The following is a 19,725-nucleotide window of genomic DNA, read 5'->3' as shown; positions in this document are numbered from 1 at the left end:
AAGATTCTATGAAGCATTTAAATAAAACTAAAAGCACAGCAGCAATACAATGAAACAAACAGAACAAGGCTGGAGAGGTGGCTCAGCAGTTAAGATCAATGGCTGCTTTGCAGAGGACCAGCACCCACGTGGCTACTCCTAACTCCAGTCCTAGGGATCTAATGCAGAATTCTGGCTTCCAAGGGCACCATGAATATGGTACACAAACATACATGCTAACAAAATACCCACCCACAAAAGAAAAAAATAGCAATTAAATTAAAAACTTCATTTTATTTTACAAAAGTATAAACTGGCACCTCAAATGTAGACAGAAGCCGGGCGTGGTGGGGAACGCCTTTAATCCCAGCACTCGGGAGGCAGAGGCAGGCAAATTTCTTGAGTTCGAGGCCAGCCTGGTCTACAAAGTTGTGTTCCAGGACAGCCAAGGCTATACAGAGAAACCCTGTTTCAAAAAAAAAAAAAAGAAAGAAAGAAAGAAAGAAAGAAAAAAAAGAAAAGAAAGAAAAAAAATGTAGACAGAAGATACACACAAAACTCTGAAAAGCATTCACAGAATACACAAAACTACAGTAAGTAACTTCAGTTACTACACAGAGGTATACACGGACATTTTGTGATAGGGCTAAGAGGTAGCTCAGTGGTAAAGTGCTGGCCTAGAACTTGCAATAAGCTTGATTTCAATCTGAGGCATCAGGAGCACACACACAAAGGTTTGTGCTATGCTTTGTGCTTGTTTGTGATATGTTCTTACCTAGAACAACAAACCAGCAAAAGATGTTCTGTAAAAACATACTACAAAACAAGCATGGTTCACAGTACTGCTCTCCTGCATCACTTTAAAAACAAAAACAAAAAAACCCTATCTCTAGAGAGAAAAAGGCATATTCTGAGCCGTTTACATATTCTTTCCTTTTTGGTTTTTAAAAAGCGACAGTTTGTATATACGTGTGCATACACACAAGGGCACATGTAAGCCAAAAGCAAGCATCCAATCCTCTGGAGCAGAGCTGTTTTGCAGGTGGTTGTGTCGCCCCCATCCCCTTACACACACACACACGGGTTTTCTCTCTCTGCAGTCTGTGCTGGAACTCTACAGGCCAGGGTCATCTCCAACTTGTGAGATCTGCCTGCCTCTGCCTCCCGTGTGCTGGATTAGAGGCGTGGACTACCACAGCCTGGCTGCAGGTGTTTATTGAAAAGCCTGATATGGGTGCTGGGAACCCAACTACGGCCCTCTAGAAGTTCACTTTCTTTCTAAGATTTTTTTTTTTTAAATAAAGATTTATTTACTTCATGTATGTGGGTGCACTGTTGCTATCTTCAGACACACCAGAAGAGTGCACTGGATCCCTATTACAGATGGTTGTGAGCCACCATGTGGTTGCTGGGAATTGGGACTCCTTTGGAAGAGCAGTCAGTGCTCTTAACCACTGAGCCATCTCTCCAATCCCAGCATTTGGGTCTTAAATCATCCCAGACTTCTCAGTGCTGGGATGACATGTGTGATGAGCCACCACATGGGCCATACATGTACTTACTGTTCACTGAGGTATCACATCTTTTGAAAAATGAATATATAACCAGCATACACCATGATTTCAATACATCTCTGTATGTATTTCTGGTATTTGAGGATTTAAAGATATATCACTTTTATCAAAGACAACCTATTAAAACATGATTAACATATACTAGAAATAAGAATCCCAGCTGATGAATGAGCCTGGGGAATGACTCAGTGGGTAAAATATTTGCTGTCCCTCAACCTGAGGACCTGAATTTGGGTAGCCAGCACACTTAGGTGGTGGGTAACACAAATTTGTATCCCAAATGCTGGTAAGCAGAGGCAAGTGGATCCCTGGAGCTCGCTCGGTCACTAGCCAAGCAATGAACTCCATCCAGAGCTAGTAAGCAATTGAAGATGACATTCTGACAGAAACTACACAGACATCACAAACACAGTATTAGTTAAAAACAAAGAAAGAAAATAAACTGGATGGAAAGCAAAAGGGTATGCATTTTTTTTAATCAAACTCTACATTCAGAACTTAAGAACAAAAGGTTATCATGTTTCAACGTAAATATGTAATTATAGACCAAAAAGGCAGGTAGAAATTCGTATCACTAGTTAAAACTTAGATCCTGCCTAATTAGAGTAAATAATTCAAAAACAGTCATTCTGAAAACCAGAACTAAAATACTTATGGCTCAAAGATGAAAAACACCTTAAGAGCAATTATGCTTAAGTGTGCTTATGCACTTAATGACTGCTCAAATCATCTCAAGTAGATGAATACGTGGTTTGGGTTTTTTTTGTTTTGGTTTTTGGTTTTTCGCCACGGGGTTTCTCTGTGTAGTCCTGGCTGTCCTGGAACTCACTCTGGCTTCGAACTCAGAAATCTGCCTGCGTCTGCCTCCCAAGTGCTAGGATTAAAGGTATGTGCCACCACTGCCCAGCATAAATACATGTTTTAACAGGTTAAAAAATTATATTTTAGCTCTATCTAATAACCTGCTAATCTGTTATCTAGTCTAACTTTAATACAATTAAGAATATTTGCTTTTATTAATTTATAAATTAGCTCAATATTCACAAAGCAATTCATTTTAACGTATACACACATGCATAAACACAAATATTTTACAAAGGAAGTCTGTTTATTCTGCATACACCCAGTTCTAAAATAAATCTTATGCAACATATAACAAACATAACATATGGCTTCTTCCTGGTATGTGATTTTTTTAAAGTTCCAACTAACTCATAATGAGCAGGCATATGGTTAAATAACCACAGGTACATGGTCAAGAGAAGTCCTTCCCATTCCAGAACCCGAGGGAAAACTAACCTGATGAAACTAAACACCAACCAAGCGTGGCATCTCCTGGAAAAAGCAGTTTTATTAATAGACCCAATATCAAAGCATAACCTTCTGATATTGTAGGCAAATCCCTAAACTTAAAATGGGAATAAGCAGCTGAGAATGGCGGCACACCTTAAATCCCACCAACAATAAATAAATAGGCAACCGGATCTCTGAACTCCCAAGGCCAGCCAGGGCTACCTAGTAAGACTCTGTTCCAAACGCCAGCCCCCCAAAGAATCAGGCTATGTCTGGCATAAAAACATAGAATTAAAACTTCTTCACATAAAACCTCCCAGTAAACAGGAACTATATTAACATAAACCAATTCACCATATTTCATACTGTTACAACATGCTTCAAACTGCTAGTGCCAAATGAAATACATTCAGCAATTCAACTTCACAAACGCATCATCTTCCCCTCAGAAAATATAAACACGACGACCAATAAAGTATAGCAATGTTTTTAGTTTTTAAAGTATCACACTCATTTAATGTTCCTGGTGTTTTCAATGTTTTACAAAAGGTTAAAAAGGTGTTTAGTTACTGGAAGAAAGGAGGACACATAAACTCTAAAATAAACAAACTTCTTACGTATAAATAAGCCTTCACCAAATATCAAGATGTAATACCAAATAAACAAAGGAAATATTAAAATATATTTTGATAAAGGAATATCACTGCTATCATGCATATTTAAAGTCTGAACACCCTCAAAACTCATAAGAACAGTTTAAGTTTTTTTCAAGATTGTAAACATTTAAAATACTTTTGAACCAATATTTGACAATCACTAAAGAAAAGTCAATTATCAATCAGATATAGTAAAACTTAAGAAAAAAATCTTTGTTAAAATTAATTATTACTACTATTATTATGTGCATACCCATTAAATCCAGTGACAATTTTCAGTATTCTTTCCTTCATTTCATCAAAGGGAATATATTCAACATTAGGATTGGGAGGACCTCTTGGTTCAGGAGCTGAAGTTCTGAAATCGTCCATCACTTTCTCCAGTTTGAAAATGAAATAGCCTTTAAATTGGGACCACTGAATCCTAGAAGACAAAAAGTCACAAAACATACTTACACTGAACATAAACACAGACAGACATTATAAAGGTGTTCATAATTTCCATGCTATAATGCTTATATGGACTAGGAAAGTCTCTTACCACTAAAAGTACAGAATATGCCAGGTTTGGTGGCGTACACCTGTAATCCCAGCACTTGGTAGACTGAGGCAGGGGGATCTCTGAGTTTATGGGCAGTTTAGTCTACAATTTAAGTTCCAAGCCAATCAGGTGCCATACAGTGAGATTTTTCACTCAAACAATACAAACAACCCAAAATAAGCCAAAACAACTTTACCGTCACCCCACCCCCGACACTTTCAGTCACTTGTCATCTGAGGTATTCAGGGTGCTGGTCCCAGCCTGTCAGACAGTAATAAATAAAGTACACAACTGCCTAAGCTAGGAAGATGGCTCCGTGTTTAAGGCACCCAGGACTCAAGCACGAGGACAAGAGTCTGGATTCCCAGAACCAGGTACCAGGTAGGTATGGTAGCTGCCTATTATAATTCCAGTACTTAGAAGGTAAAGACAGGGTCCCTGAAGCCAGCTCACTAGCCTGACAAGTTTCATCAGCAAGCTTTGGGTTCAACAAGAGACACTGGCTCTATTCAACAAATAAGGTAGAAAAATCAATTGCAACATCATCCACATACACACAAACATGCACACATGCATGGGGTAATTATGCATTTTTCATCTCTAATCATTGTTGTGTGGTAATTTCCTCCAAAATAAAATGCTCCATCTTTGAAGGAAGTTGGTAAGACTCAGGAAGTTGTTAAGGGATGCCCCTTGAGACCCAGACAGTAAACAACTCAGCTGTTTCACAAGTACCAGACACTGGCCAACTCACTACACCTGCTTATCCCAAGCTCATATAAGCAGTAAGAATACATTTTTAATATATATGGGTGTTCGGTGTGAATGTTTGCTTGTGAACCTCCTGGGTCCCTGGTGCCCAAGGAGGCTACAAGAGTGTGTCAGATTTCCTGAAACTGAAGTTTTGCAGACAGTTGTTGTAAGTTGTCATATAAGTGTTGGAAATCAAAACTCAGGTCCTCTGTAAGAATAGCAAGAGCTCTTACTAAGCCATCTCTCTAGCACTGTCTCTCTCCAAGGCCATACTGCCTGGAAGACACATGCTCTGACTGTGCTAACTACAAGCAGCATGGTACATTCCTTATTTCCAGTTCCGTGGGTTACCAGCCACCCATCCTAGGATAAGCTTTTGGTGATAAAGCTGCCTGGGAGCATTTCTGCTCTTCTAAGTAGCCCTTCCTCCATACTTTAAATACATCAGTGTGAAGGTTAGCATGTTTGAATACTTGGTCATTAGGGAGTGGTGCTACTTGACAGGGAACAAGTGTGGCCTTGCTGGAGTAGGTGCAGCCTTGTTGGAAGAACTAAGTCAACACGGTATGGGGATGGACTTTGGAGTTTCAAAAGCTCCCACCAGGCCCAGTGTCTGTCTCTTCCTTGCTGCCTGTGGATGATGACATACAACTTTCAGTTCCTTCTCCAGCACTGTCTGCCTGCTGCCACCATGCTAATAATGGATAAACTTCTAAACCAGTGTTTCTCAACTTGTGAGTTGAGAACCCTAGGGGACTACACATCCTTTCACAAGGGTCGGGTCACCTAAGACCATCAGAAACAGATGTTTACATTACAACTCCTAACAGGAGCAAAATTACAGTTATGAAGCAGAAAGAAAAATAATTTTTACTGTTGGGAATCAGTATAACATGAGAAACTGTATTAAAGGGTCACAGCACTAGAAAGGTTGAGAACTACTGCCTAAAGTATAAGCAAGCCCTAAACAGTTTCCTTTATAGGAGTTGCCACAGGCATGGTGTCTCTTCACAGCAGCAGACTACCAACCAGTATATGTAAACTGAGCCAGTGCTCACCAAGCTGAGCTTTGGTAGTAGTATCCTTTACTTTGGTCTGACATTGTTTCCTAATTAAGCATGACGAGGTTCATTCACGTCTCCCTAGGAATAGTACCAGACTTTTTTATCCTCACACCTTACCATTAGTGTAAGAAAAAAAATTGAAGGTGAATACCTGAACATACAGTCTAAGTTTTAGGAGACACAAAAGTTAGGGATATCACCTATTTTCTTGTGCAGACAGTAATTTCATACAAGTTCACAATTATAAAAAACAGTATAATAATGCGCTATGACAGACATACATAAAATTGCTACATACATACATACAATTGTCTAGCTGCCCTGTAAACTAGGAGAGTAGTGTATTCCCTTCATCTATACTTCTGTAAGTAAGTGATTCAAGAGAACAAGGCTTGAATCAGGAGTCAGGTATCTACTGTTCTGACGATGTACTAATAATGCCATTGAAAGCAATGATGAATGGAACTGATGACAACCTAACAGCAATCCAGATGAACAGTAAATTGCACTAACAGTACAATCAGAAACTCAGGTTTGTTTTCTTTTGTATGTATGTATGTATGTATGTATGTATTTATTATATGTAAGTACACTGTAGCTGACTTCAGACACACCAGAAGAGGGAGTCAGATCTCGTTACGGATGGTTGTGAGCCACCATGTGGTTGCTGGGATTTGAACTCTGGACCTTCAGAAGAGCAGTCGGGTGCTCTTACCCACTGAGCCATCTCACCAGCCCTTGTTTTGTTTTTAAATCTAGGGCTGGATATGTGGTAGATGGCCAGGGCTTGATCCCTGCATAAATTGGGCATGGTGATGTAAGACTATAACCCCAACAGTTGGGAAATGGAGACAGAAGATCAGGAATTCAAGGGGGGGGGCTACATAAGATAACCCACCCCTCCCTTTTCATTTTAATAACCACAACAAGGTTGAGAGCAGTTAAAAGGTCCCAAAGTGGTGTCACAGATTGTGATCTCAGCTATTCAAGAGGCGGAGGCTAGAAGATCACTGGAACCCAGTTCCAGATTAGCATATCTCAACATAAAATTTCCTGAAGACATCAAAGAGGAAGATCCACAATTAGCAAAATTAATTTATTTCAAAAGACTTTAGATGTTAAATAGAAACTTGACAACAGAGATTTTAGTGCTAATACACAGAAGCCACAAAAAGATCAAGTGATTTAGAACTATGGCACAAAGCCATTAGGAAAGAGTCCTAACTATAGGCTGGCCCTTAAAAAGATGAGCATAGGAAAAAAAAAAAAAATCGAAAAGGTCAAAGACTTAAGTAAAGCCAGTACAAGAAGAAAAAAAAAGTAAATAAAGGGAATTTCTCATACTCAGTAATGTTGGAATGGTGGGCCACAGAATCCTATGTCATGGCAAGCTGCCTTATGAATTTTAGTTTTCTGCAGCATGGCCAAACACTAGTCACTTGTGCCAGGAACACCAGTCAGAAGTAACAACTGTTCCTCTAGACACTGCTAAATGAACTGCCACCAGTTAAGAACCAGTGCAATCCTTAATCCCTTCTGCTGAGGACTACATCGAAAAATAAAACTAGGAAACCCAGAACCACCAAATGAAATCTCACAGTGAGACATAAAATAACATATAGGTGAAAAGACAAATTCTAAAGTGTAGATGGTTCATTTAAAATACTCTAGCACTGTGACTTTTAATAACATCCACCTTCATCTTCCTGTGGCGCCCTTGCATCACAAGGGGTCAAAGGGGTCACTATGACACTAAATTCCTTCTCCTTTAAGTTGCTTTTATGAGGATATTTTATCACAGCACAGAGGTCACCAAGACAAGCAGCACATGAAAGGTATGTGTAGGTTGAACATAATAAATATTAAGGAACTTGAGTATCCAGAATTTGTCATCAACGGGGCTCCTATAACAAAACCTTGAAGCCGGCCGTGGTGGCGCACACCTTTAATCCCAGCACTTGGGAGGCAGAGGCAGGTGGATTTCTGAGTTCGAGGCCAGCCTGGTCTACAAAGTGAGTTCAGGAACAGCCAGGGCTACACAGAGAAACCCTGTCTCGAACCCCCCCCCCCAAAAAAAAACCTTGAAGGCAAAGGATGACTATCAGTTTTCACATTCAAAGAGTTTAAGGGTAAGTGAAAGCAGCCACACTAAGAGTTGACAAGACATATATACATCAAAGCACAATATAATGTGCATAATCTTGAAACCCTACAAAAAGCACTACAATATTTCATTGATTAAACATACCAGAGACGTATAAAAGGCACTGTCATAAGAGTAACAGGAAGAAGACACCTTCAAAATCCAGAGATGATGATTTTTAACTTTATGCATCTTTAAACACTGAAAGCAGAATTAGTCAGTTTACTGTCCAGAATTCACTTGCTCAATAAAATCAAGTGAACAAGGATGTCATAGTGCCTAGAAAAATGAAATTATTAAGAGCACCTCCATTATAAAAATTGTCATCTCAGTTGTAAGATAAAGATTCCTATGACATGGAATTTAAAACCTATAGGCAATCAATTTGGAATAAACAATCAAGAATGGCTCTCTCTGGTTCAGCAAGGTATGTAACAGGTGAAGGAGCTTGCTGCCAAGCCTGATGACCGGAGTTCAATCCCTGGACCTACAAGGCAGAAGAAATAAGCCCCTGCAAGTTATCCTCTGATTCCTACATGAGCACCACTACACATTATGTCCATCACATAATTTAACTTTAAAAATGCGTCTTCATTGCTAGGCATGGAGGTCCCTGACTATAATCCTAGCAAGGCAGTCTTGTCTCAAGCATGTATAATGGGCCTGCTTGGACCAGCCGTTCCAAAGGTCACAAAAGCCAAGGAATGATGCAGAGCAGCTTGTACATATGACACTGACTAAAAGTGGTCAACCATGGCTCCTACTTAAATTCTTTTTATATTTTATCAGACAGAGGCATGTTTCACCTCAAGATTAATGTGTTAAAAGAATGTAGGATAATCTAACAGGAATGACTATACTTTAATGCAGTGTTTCTCAACCGGTGGGTCATAACGCTTGGTGGAAAGGGTGTCAAATGAACCTTTCATAGGGATTGCCTAAAATATTTACATTACAATTCATAACAGTAGCAAGATTACAGTCATGAAGTACCAATGAGAGTAACTTCATGTCTGAGTGTTACCACATGAGGAAGTCTAGTCAAGGATCTGGAAGGCTGAAACCACTGCTTTAAGGAGACGTGTGCTCCCCTCTTCAGCTGTCAGACTACTGACATTTGCTGCTCTCGTGGAGGGGTGGGATTAGGTTTGCTCCACTCACACTGTGGTTGACAACCATTTGTAAATCCAATTCCAGGAGATTTGATGGTCTCTTTTGACCTCTAGGAGCACCAGGTATGCACGTGGTGCAGGTATATATACATACATGTAGGCTAAAACTCATACACATAAATCTTTAAAAGTAATAAAGTTGAAAGAAATATAGGAACTTGGGGATGGGGGGAACATTTTGAGATGACATTAATAATAGTAAAATGGATCAGTTAGAGACTGTTTTATAGTTTGTTTTTCAAGACAGGGTTTCTCTGTGTAGTCCTGGCTGTTTATGGAACTCACTCTAGACCAGGCTGACCTTGAACTCAAAGAGATCAGATAGTCTCTGCCTCCCAAGTGCTGCAATTAAAGGTGTGTGCCACTCCCACCCAGCAAAATAGCCTTTTGTTGAACTCTTAACATACTATCACATAGTAGGTAACTTCAAGAGTCTCTGCCCTAGAAATACCTTCAGAGGCACTTTAAGCATTCCCTTTTGTTAAGGAGAAGAAAATTCTCAGTAATGATTCCCAACTCATTTATATTTCTTTATTTAAAGATAAAGACAATATGTCAAATGGCAAATCAGTATAGAAAGTAACAACCAAAAAAAAAAAACGTTATCACTTAGCCAGACGTGGTGGTACATGCCAGCACTCGGGGGCTTAGGCAGGTGGATTTCTGAATTCAGGGCCAGACTGGTCTAGAGTGAGTTCCAGGACAGCCAGGGCTACACAGAGAAACCCTGTCTCAAAAAAACAAAAACAAAAACAAAAACAAAAACAAAAACAAAACAAAAAAACCAAAAGGCCAGGCGGTGGTGGCCCATGCCTTTAATCCAAGCACTTGGGAGGCAGAGGCAGGCGGATTTCTGAGTTCGAGGCCAGCCTGGTCTACAGAGTGAGTTCCAGGACAGCCAGGGCTATACAGAGAAACCCTGTCCCGGGAAACAAACAAACAAACAAACATATATCACTTAGCTTTGTCCAACTCTAGTGAGATTTCCTTTTATAGTACTTGATGAGGGAAAGACATTTATGTACTTCACATTCCCAAGTCTGACTCCACCAGGATTTCTAGTGCACTCACCCTTATTTTCACTCTTCAGTGCTTCACCAACAACTCCCTTACTGTCCAATTTGATGGCCTCACTTCCTGTTTCTTTTTTAAAACTGAAGCATTAGGGAAGAAATACCCAGCTTTCTCTTGCATACCTCCTGATGAACAATCTATATGCTCACCTATGCACAAGAGTGAGCATTCTCCCCCTCTTATCACATACGTACATAATACTTCACTGGTCAATCACCCCACCTACCTATTTCTCCCATCTTCATTTTTTTCCTTTACTGTCCTTTCCTAGTTTCCACCTCATTTCTTCATTGTCTTCTCCAGTAAAATTCCTACAGTGAATCTCCCAGTCAGGCTTACAGCTCTATCACTAAATCTAATTTGTCCCTATCAGGATCATCAGCAACCTCCATGTTGCTATATCTAGTGGTTATTTTTTTTAAGGTTGCATTTATATAAGTACACTGTAGATGTCTTCAGACACACCAGAAGAGGGCATCAGGTCCCATTGTAGATGGGTGTGAGCCACCATGTGGTTGCTAGGAATTGAATTAAGGATCTCTGGAAGAGCATCTCTCCAGGCCTCAGTAGTTATTCAAACACCTCAACTTCCCTGTTCTACAAGGAGCATTCGGACAGGTTACCATTCTTCCTCATTTTCAAATGTTCAATGCTGCAGCATTCAGGAGCACAGCCTACCTCTTCTTTATGAACAGATAATGGTTTCACCCAGCACAGTTTTTATACCTAGGTATGTCAATTAGACCTTATTTCTGAGACTCATCCATTCAACCACGTACTTCTTCCATTTTGCTAAAAATGTCCAACACCAAACTGATGTTTCCCATCAATAGTTCCTGCCAGAATTTTCTTCTCCCTGTGATGAAATCCCTAATTCACTACTGACTCCTTTCCCCCATCATATCTTCCTGTCAAAAAAATCTATTTATACCTTTGAAACATATAAAGAAAAAAAAAACTGGCTTATAACTCACCTTATAGCTCAGGCTGGCCTTGAACTCACAGAAATGCCCTAGTCTCTATGCCTTACAGGTATGTACTACCATGCCTGTGCCACAGTTATATTCTGCCTCTGAAAGGTGGAACAGAAAGGAAACTGAAAGAGAAACCAGTTGAAGCACAGTCAGCCTTATGGCAGCACCCCAAGAAACAGCTCTACCAACTACAATGGCTTCGTAGCCCACAGGTGCCTTATCCTCCTACCCAAAGCCTGATTCGTTGCTAACTCAACATCCTTGCAAAAAAAAAAAATATATATCTTTTTCCTCTTTTATTTCCTTTTGGATTTAAGTCAATCAAAATAAAAGTCTTTAAACTTATTATGGTACTGTCTAAAAACCCATATACTCTTTTAGGATAACATTTAGAATGCTTCTGTTTCAACCAGAAATGGCAGGTGGAGGGTCTCTTCTGACTTTCCCATCACAATTTAAAATTTTATCTTATAGTTTAATACTAAAAATGTTGTGGGACTAGTACATTAACTCAAGCTCTTTGTAAACACTCCCAAATGAGCCATTTAAACATCCACCCTAGCAGATTACCTAACTTAAAGGTTCACCTTAGCATTCAGAGAATCTGAGCTTTAATATATAGCACTCTGTACAATCTTCAATTTGTCACAAATTAAGATTTTTCCCATAAACCCTATTAACCTGAAACAGCACACATATTTTGAAGATCCCTAAACGACAAACAGCCTAATAAAATGCTTTCTTTTATAAGAGTGGCCATGGTCATGGTGATTCTTCACAGCAATGGAAACCCTAACTAAGACAAGCCATTGTTGAGTTGTTATAATTATGTCCAAATTATAAAATAAATATTTCACGCCTTTAATCCCAGCACTTGGGAGGCAAAGGCAGGAGGATTTCTGAGTTCGAGGCCATACTGGTCTACAAAGTGAGTTCCAGGACAGCCAGGGCTATACAGAGAAACCCTGTTTCGAAAACCAAAAAACAAACAAACAAACAAACCACACACACACAAACAAAAGAAAAAGTTCACAAATGTTAAAGATAATTTCTTTTTTTTTGGGGGGGGGGAGGGGAGGCGGGGGCGTTCGAGACAGGGTTTCTCTGTGTGACCCTAGCTGTCCTGGAACACATTCTGTAGACCAGGATGACTTGAACTCAGAAATCCACCTGCCTCTGCCTCCCAAGTGCTGGGATTAAAGGCGGGTATCACACTGCCCGGCTTAAAGTTAATTTCGATTTTACATTTTCCCCTGTTGTGTGTATACTTTTAGAATGCTAGGCTAATGCAGACAAGATGATACTGACTCACCGAGCATCTATCTCCCAAGTCCCCTAAGGTACCAACCAACCTGGTCTTCACAGTGCTTGAGGATGGAGAAAACTGAAGACATCTGACATCTGAAGTTGTGTTCTGACCTACATACACCATACACAACACAGACACACACACCTCCCTACATACATGCTGTACTATTGGCATGCATGCCATTTCTTTAAAGTAGAAATGCAAAGCAAATCAGTAGTCATTTGTTGACTTCATTCTGGTCCCAACTGGTCCTAGACTCATCTAATAAACTATGTGAAACACTTCTCTTAAAAATTATGCAAAACATTTCTCTTAAAGAACTACATTTTCAGTCAGGCCCAGTGTTACACATCCACATCCAGTTGCTTGAGAGCCAGGGATGGGGGGGGGGGGGGGGTAGGAGAATCAAGGGCTACAAAGCATTTCACATGTACAGGCTGTTGAGTACCTAAGTAGCCACACAGATTATACTCAACAAATTCAAGCCCCTTCTCATAGCTCTTTTAAAGACAGTGGAAGGGACAGCTAAAATGTTTCTGCAACTCAATATACACTTGCAAGGAAGTCATCTTCAACAACGCACCCACACTCCTATTTAATCAGTAAACCTGAGGTTCAGTCACTGCACAAATTTGTGACAAGTATCAACTCAATTATGAGATCTTACAATAGTCACAATTTGAAGCCTTTAAACTTCAATGCGCTGACTTGACGAGATGGCTAGTTAAGGACATCTGCATGGGACCTTCATGATTAGGTTAGAGCCTAGAGACATGAGAAGCTGACATTTTCTGAAGTGTTATTAAATACTGACAAGGCAGACAACAAAGTTCCACCACCACAGGACCTCAGATTTCAGTCTAAGAAACTGGGAAAAAAGACCTGCTTATTAATCCATGCAGCCTCTATGTTGTTACATCAGCTCAAGCTAAAATAGTTAAGTCTTCATTTTAAAGGACCAATGATACAAAAGCATGATCCCAGCTTGGTGTGGTGGTGGCAGGCCTATAATCACAACAATGGAGAGACAGCAGCAAAAGTGTAACAGGTTCTAGGCCAGCCTCTCATAAGCCTAACAGGTGCAAGGACTGCTGGGGAACAAGTCAGGCTCTGCCAACTCAGTTACAGAGCCATGAGTAAAAACAAACTACAACACGTGAATCATGGAAGTTTCTATGAAGAAATACAACCACTAAAAATTCTGTATATAGGGCTGTGAGATGGCTCAGTGATTAAGAGCACTGACTGCTCTTCCGAAGGTCCTGCGTTCAAATTCCACAACCACATGGTAACTCGCAACCATCCATAATGAGATCTGATGCCCTTTTTCTGGTGTGTCTGAAGACAGCTACAGTGTACTTACATATAATAAATAAATCTTTAGAAAAAAATCTGTATTTAAAATATTCAGTCATATACTACGGTCTATGGTTTGGTCATCAACAGAATAAGAGAATACAATGAAAATAAAAAATTCCTATTGCCTAGTGTGGTGCCACCGCCATGCCATCAAAATAATGGACTGCAACACACTATAGTCCATATTAGTTTCCCAAGAACTCACTGCACCATATAGCTTAGAACAGTAATGCATATAGTTACTATGGTGTATAATTCTTGGTAAGAACATGTGACTCACTGGCCTACATACATTTTATTGCTAGAGAATGTCTCTAGCTAAAGCTAGTCTAGTTAAAGTTGACTATGTAACAGCGAACTGTATGGTGCCAGCTGCAGACTCAGACACCAGGAGGCTTACTGACTGACCTCCACCACCTATGTTTGTTAAGTGCAATCTCCGATGTTTGCAAATAGTATCAACTCCCAACAAGTGCCTTTAATCCCAGAACTCAGGAGGCAGAGGCAGGCAGATCTCTATAGGTTTAGAGTCTAGTCTAGTAGTCTATAGAGAAAGTACCAAGACAGTCAAGACTACACAGAGAGACCTTGCCTCAGGGAGAAAAAAGGAAACCCTAAAATATTGTCAAGATACATTTTTTTAAGTTTTAAAAAAGATTTATTTTATCAGTATGAATGCTTAGTCTGCATTATGTACCACGTGCACACAATGCAGTGCCCATGGAGGTGAGAAGACGTAAGCTCCCCGGGAACTAGTTACACAGATGACTTTTGAGGGGTGTGGGTACTAGGAATTGAACACAAGACCTCTTCAAGAATAAATGATCTTAACCACTGAACCATCTCTCCAGAACCATTAACAATGTTTTTAAAGTTGCCGCACTTGGGCTGTGCCAGTGATTTCAATCATATCCAGAGTGAGTGAGACAGGAAGACCACAGACCACAGAAAATACAAGAAAGTCAAGCAACAAGGAAATTATGAGCCTACCAAACTAACAGGAGGAAAGACCAAAAAATACCAAAATCCAAGACAACAGCACCGTGAACTATCATGGAGTCATCAACAGTACCTACTCACGGACTCAGTCAATACCTTCAAATATAGTCCAGGCACAGTAGCACAAACCTCTAATCCTAACATTACAAAGGTGGAAGCAGGAAAATCAATCAGGAGTTCAAGGCCATCCTTGCATATACACAAAGTTCAAAGCCAGTTTGAGCTACAAGATACTGTCTCTAAAGAGAAAAATGTTCAAAAGTGTACCCACATTCAAGATTGTTTTATCAAGAAATGCTGTTTTTGTAAAACCCCTAAAAAGTTAGACCAGACTCCATGCCCAGAACTGGTAGAAAATGTGGTAATCTCAGAAATAACTGCTAATCACTGTGGAAAGATCCCTAAAATACAACCATAATTTAAAAAAAAAAAAAAAACTGTAAAAACAAATTCCCTTTACCATGCAAAGCTTAAGAGACAATGTGATAATGGTTGAAAGGAAGCCACCTTACCTTCTTTTTATAGACACAACAGAGCAAAACCTACACCAGTATCAGTGAAACCTCTCATATCCCTCATATTTCAAATGCTTCCACAATGTATGTCTTCTTCATATAAGAAAAAAAACTAGGTTTATGTATTACAAAGTAAAATAGCATGTATCTCGGTCTAATCATCAATGTCATATCAAATTTATGCCTCTGCAAAAACTGTATTTACACAATTTGTTCAGGCTTTGAAGTTACTAGAAATGACAAAATAAAGATGTTAAGAGCACGTGGGTCACCTATTTTACTGCCAAATAGTGTTCAAGCATCACCACACACAACCTTCCAATTCCTGCCCAAACACCTATCCTATCCACAGGGCTCAGCCATCAGGCCATGTGCTATATGTACCACGAAGGAAGAAGAGATGTGTAGGAATATGAAGTCAATTTAGGTAAACAATGACAATCTCAAATAATAATTCTACTGGTGGGTTTAAATAAGACTGCTGAAGAGGAGAGAGAAGATGTTATACAAGTGAACACAGCACACGCAGTGCATCAAGGAATGAGCCTTGCATTGCTTTTCATCTGTACATATGATTGTAAGCCTAGCCCCATTTTAAACAGAATATATCACAGAAAACAGTCACAAAGACTAAGGCAGGATATGCAGAGGAAATATTTGATGGCTTATACAAAACATGTTCATGAAATCTGTCTTTCTTGAGGTTTGGTAAGAGACAGTTAACAACCCAAAGCAGAAGTTCCTGTATGAGCCAGGCATATGCCTTTAATCTATAGTTTCTTTCATAAAAAAGAAACACAACAAAAACTGAGGCTAGTAAGATGGAACACAATCTGATGACCTGAGTTTGATTCTGGGGCCACATGGTAAAAGTATTATAACTGATTCTTGCAAGGTGTCCTCTGAATTCCACACTTAAAAGTGTGATATAGCCAGGTGTGGTGGCGCACACCTTTAATCCCAGCACTTGGGAGGCAGAGGCAGGCGGATCTGAGTTCAAGGTCAGCCTGGTCTACAGAGTGAGTTCCAGGACAGCCAGGGCTACACAGAGAAACCCTGTCTCGAAAAAAACAAAAAAAACAAAAAAAAATTAAGACTAAAAAAAAAATCAATATGCTCCAGCATTACATGATTACTAAGTTAAAAGTACTACAAACAAAATATTCCCTACCTCAAAATGTATCAAAGCCTCACACTGCAATAATGCAGCTCTTCCTAGTGACTAGTAACTACTTCTAAGTTACCTAACTTTATATCCTTCCTGAAGCATCAAATATATAAACATAAGGAGGGTCAGACAGGACTGCCAGCTGGAGCCAACCTACACTACAAAGCAAGTTCCAGGCTAACTTGGACAATTGCTAGACCACCTCCAATTCCCATCACAGCCACCACTGCAAACTGTATCACAGCTATTATTTATTTAGCACCAAGTAGTGGTCTAAGTTTTTGCATATTATTTCCATATTGTTTGAGGTACTTGCCTTATTTTAACTGGCTGCTATGTAACAGCTTCCTCCGTGATCAAAAAACATTCCATCCCGCAGGCAAGCCCTTTAAGCAGAGGTAAACAAAGCAAGAAGTCCCTGAAGCTGACCAGATTCACTAGGGCACTCCCAGACAGAGTAAACAATAAAGCTGAGAATGAATTCCTCTCAGGGAAGAGAAGCTGAGCTTCACAGAAGATTCTCAGAGAAGCTGAGCTTCAAAGAAGAGACCAGGAAGAAGCTGGAAGAACCAGAAGCTGATGCGAAGTGTTTAGAGCAAAGGAAAGGAAAGGAAAGGAAAGGAAAGGAAAGGAAAAGGAAAAGGAAAAGGAAAAGGAAAGGAAAGGAAAGGACACTCCAAGCTGTTGTGCTGCCTGCAGGCTGTGCAGTGTGCTTCAGGTTTATCAGATTTTGTGAGCTGTCACCCACGCTGGGGTGGACTGTGGTAATAATGCAGCTGTCTTTGAGTCATTCTGTTCCTAAGTAACCCCAAGAAAACTCACTGGTTCACCAAGTGGGACTTTGGTGGTATCCGTAGTTTTGGTCTGTTGTGAGATCCCTATGGGGGTGAGTATATTGTTCCCCAGGAAAAGTTTTGTCACACAACACTGGTCTAGCAAGGATTTAAGTTTACCTTTAAAAAAAAAAAAAAAAAAGAAAGAAAGAGAAGAGAAGAGAAGAGAAGAGAAGAGAAGAGAAGAGAAGAGAAATCAAAAAGAATGTCATTGTCAGCTTTGTCTCTCAAAACCCTGTCAGGCAGACTAGACAGCAAAATAAAAAGCCCAACAAATTGTGCACCTCTGGGACCTACCTGTACAAAACGAAACAAGAGAACAGTGGTAGAGGTCAAGGCTCTGAACTAAGAATCCTCCCTCCCTCCCTCCCTCCCTCCCTGCCCCCCTCTTCCCTCCATTGGCTCTCGCCCCCCCCCCCACGAACATCAGTTTCACTACAAAGACACACACACACACACAAAAGGTCCAGCAGGTATCACCAGAGCCATGGCAGCCTGACTTGAGAGCCACAGTTACAAATGAAATACTCTTGGCCACTCCACCACTGAGTGAAGAGAAGATCTGAAGGGGCCATTTGTGCTCACTAAGCTCCTAAATGTGGCATTAACAAAGCTCATGTCCAGATACCAACTCCACATAAAGAGACCACTATGGCTACACATGAACCTGCCTGTAAACAGGTAGAGGGAAAGCACTATGAAGTGGGAGCATTTGTTAAAAAATAAAATAACTTTCTCGGGGCTAGAGAGATGCTTCATCAGTTAAGGGTACCTGAATTCATTTCCAAATACCCATAGGCACCTGAAAATCCCCTGAAACTCCAGACGTTCCCTTCTGATCCTGGCAGGCACAGCATTCACACAGTGCAGACATATATTCAGGGAAAACACCCAGGCACACATTTTAATCCCAGTACTCGGCAAGCAGAGGCAGGGGGATCTATGTGAGTTTCAGGCCAGCCTGGTCTATAGAGTGTTTTCCAAGACAACCAGGACTACACAGTGAACCCATCTTGAAAAAACAAAAATAAATTAAATAAACCTTAAAAAAATTAACATTCCTGTTTTATGGAAGTAACACTAGCATCATTTCCATCTTTTCTCCTGTAAAATAGATTCATGTAGTAATTGTGAGAGATACTGAGCCACTCATTCATCTCCAGAACCAGGGAATTTGTTGTGGACAAAAAAAAAAAAAAAAGCCTCACAGTACTGGACTGGGGATATTGCCCAGTGATGAATATCATCTCCAGAACCAGTTAAACAAAGTAATCCCTATCTGGTTCTGCATTGTAACTCAATGGCTGAGCACTGGGCTAACATATACAAGACCCAGGTTTCTTTCACCCCCAACTAGTAAAAAAGCAAGCAGAGACAGGCTACAGGTAGTTTGGAAAATAAAATATTGTTCAAGCTCCACTAAGTGTAATAAAGAATATAAAAACACCACTCATTTTAATACAAACATCTAAATATACACTAGCCAAACAATGTAGTGAGCAGAGAGCTGAATTTCTAGATCAGAGCACATCAACTATAGGCACTGTACTAATCAAACAGATAAGGCAATGTGTATAGACCTGACTGGTAAGATACCCCTCTCCTATACCCCAGACAGGGTTTCTCTGCACTGCCCTGGCTGTCCTGAAACTCACTCTGTAGACCAAGCTGGCCTTGAACTCAAGAGATCTGCCTGCCTCTGCCTTCCCAAAAGTGCTGGGAACAAAGGTGTGAATAGTCAAAGCTAAGATAATCTTTTGTCAAAAAATAAATAAATAAATAAATGTTTTTCTTTTGACGACACAGAAATAGCTCAGTCTAGTTAACAGCTCAAGAGAAAGAAAGGCAATACAGCAATGATACTCTAGGAACTCACTTAGGGACTCCGTTTGAAAAATGGTACCTAGTCATTTTTAGGCTTTTCTATAAGTAAAACTAGTGACTTGCATTCACTTTGGGTGTTTGCTTGCATGTATAAATGTGAACCATATGTGTGTTCTATGCCCTTGAAGGCCAGAAAAGATCCCCTGGAACTAGAGTTCCAGAGACTTGTGAGCCTACAAGTGCCTGCCAATAATCAAACCTGGGTCCTTTGAAAGAGCAGTCAGATCTCAGCCACTGAGCCATCTCTCCACTCCGGGAGAGGGTTCCCTTAACCCCACCTAAGACATGGTCTCAGAATGTAGCCTTAGCTGTCACAGAATTTTGTAGACCAGGCTGTACCTGAACTGGTAAAAATCTACCTGTCTGTGCCTTTAATCTTCTACTGGGATGAGTTCACCACCATGTCCTGCAAGAATTCCATTTTTTTTTTTTTTT

The 19,725-nt window shown here is 40.2% G+C and overlaps 1 protein-coding gene across 2 annotated transcripts in view; it reads right to left on the bottom strand.

The window, feature by feature from the left end:
* The window catches only part of Ppp4r2 (protein phosphatase 4 regulatory subunit 2), a 37,493-nt gene that overhangs the window by 14,501 nt on the left and 3,267 nt on the right, over positions 1 to 19,725 (bottom strand). For both annotated transcript variants that reach the window (XM_021165494.2, XM_021165495.2), the window contains exon 3: positions 3,756 to 3,926. In XM_021165494.2, coding sequence (XP_021021153.1) covers positions 3,756 to 3,926 — 171 coding nt within the window. The remainder of the gene's footprint in view (positions 1 to 3,755; positions 3,927 to 19,725) is intronic.

Source organism: Mus caroli, chromosome 6 (assembly GCF_900094665.2).
Source record: "Mus caroli chromosome 6, CAROLI_EIJ_v1.1, whole genome shotgun sequence".
In the NCBI taxonomy this organism is placed as follows: domain Eukaryota; kingdom Metazoa; phylum Chordata; class Mammalia; order Rodentia; family Muridae; genus Mus; species Mus caroli.
This window is presented reverse-complemented; position numbering and strand designations above follow the sequence as displayed.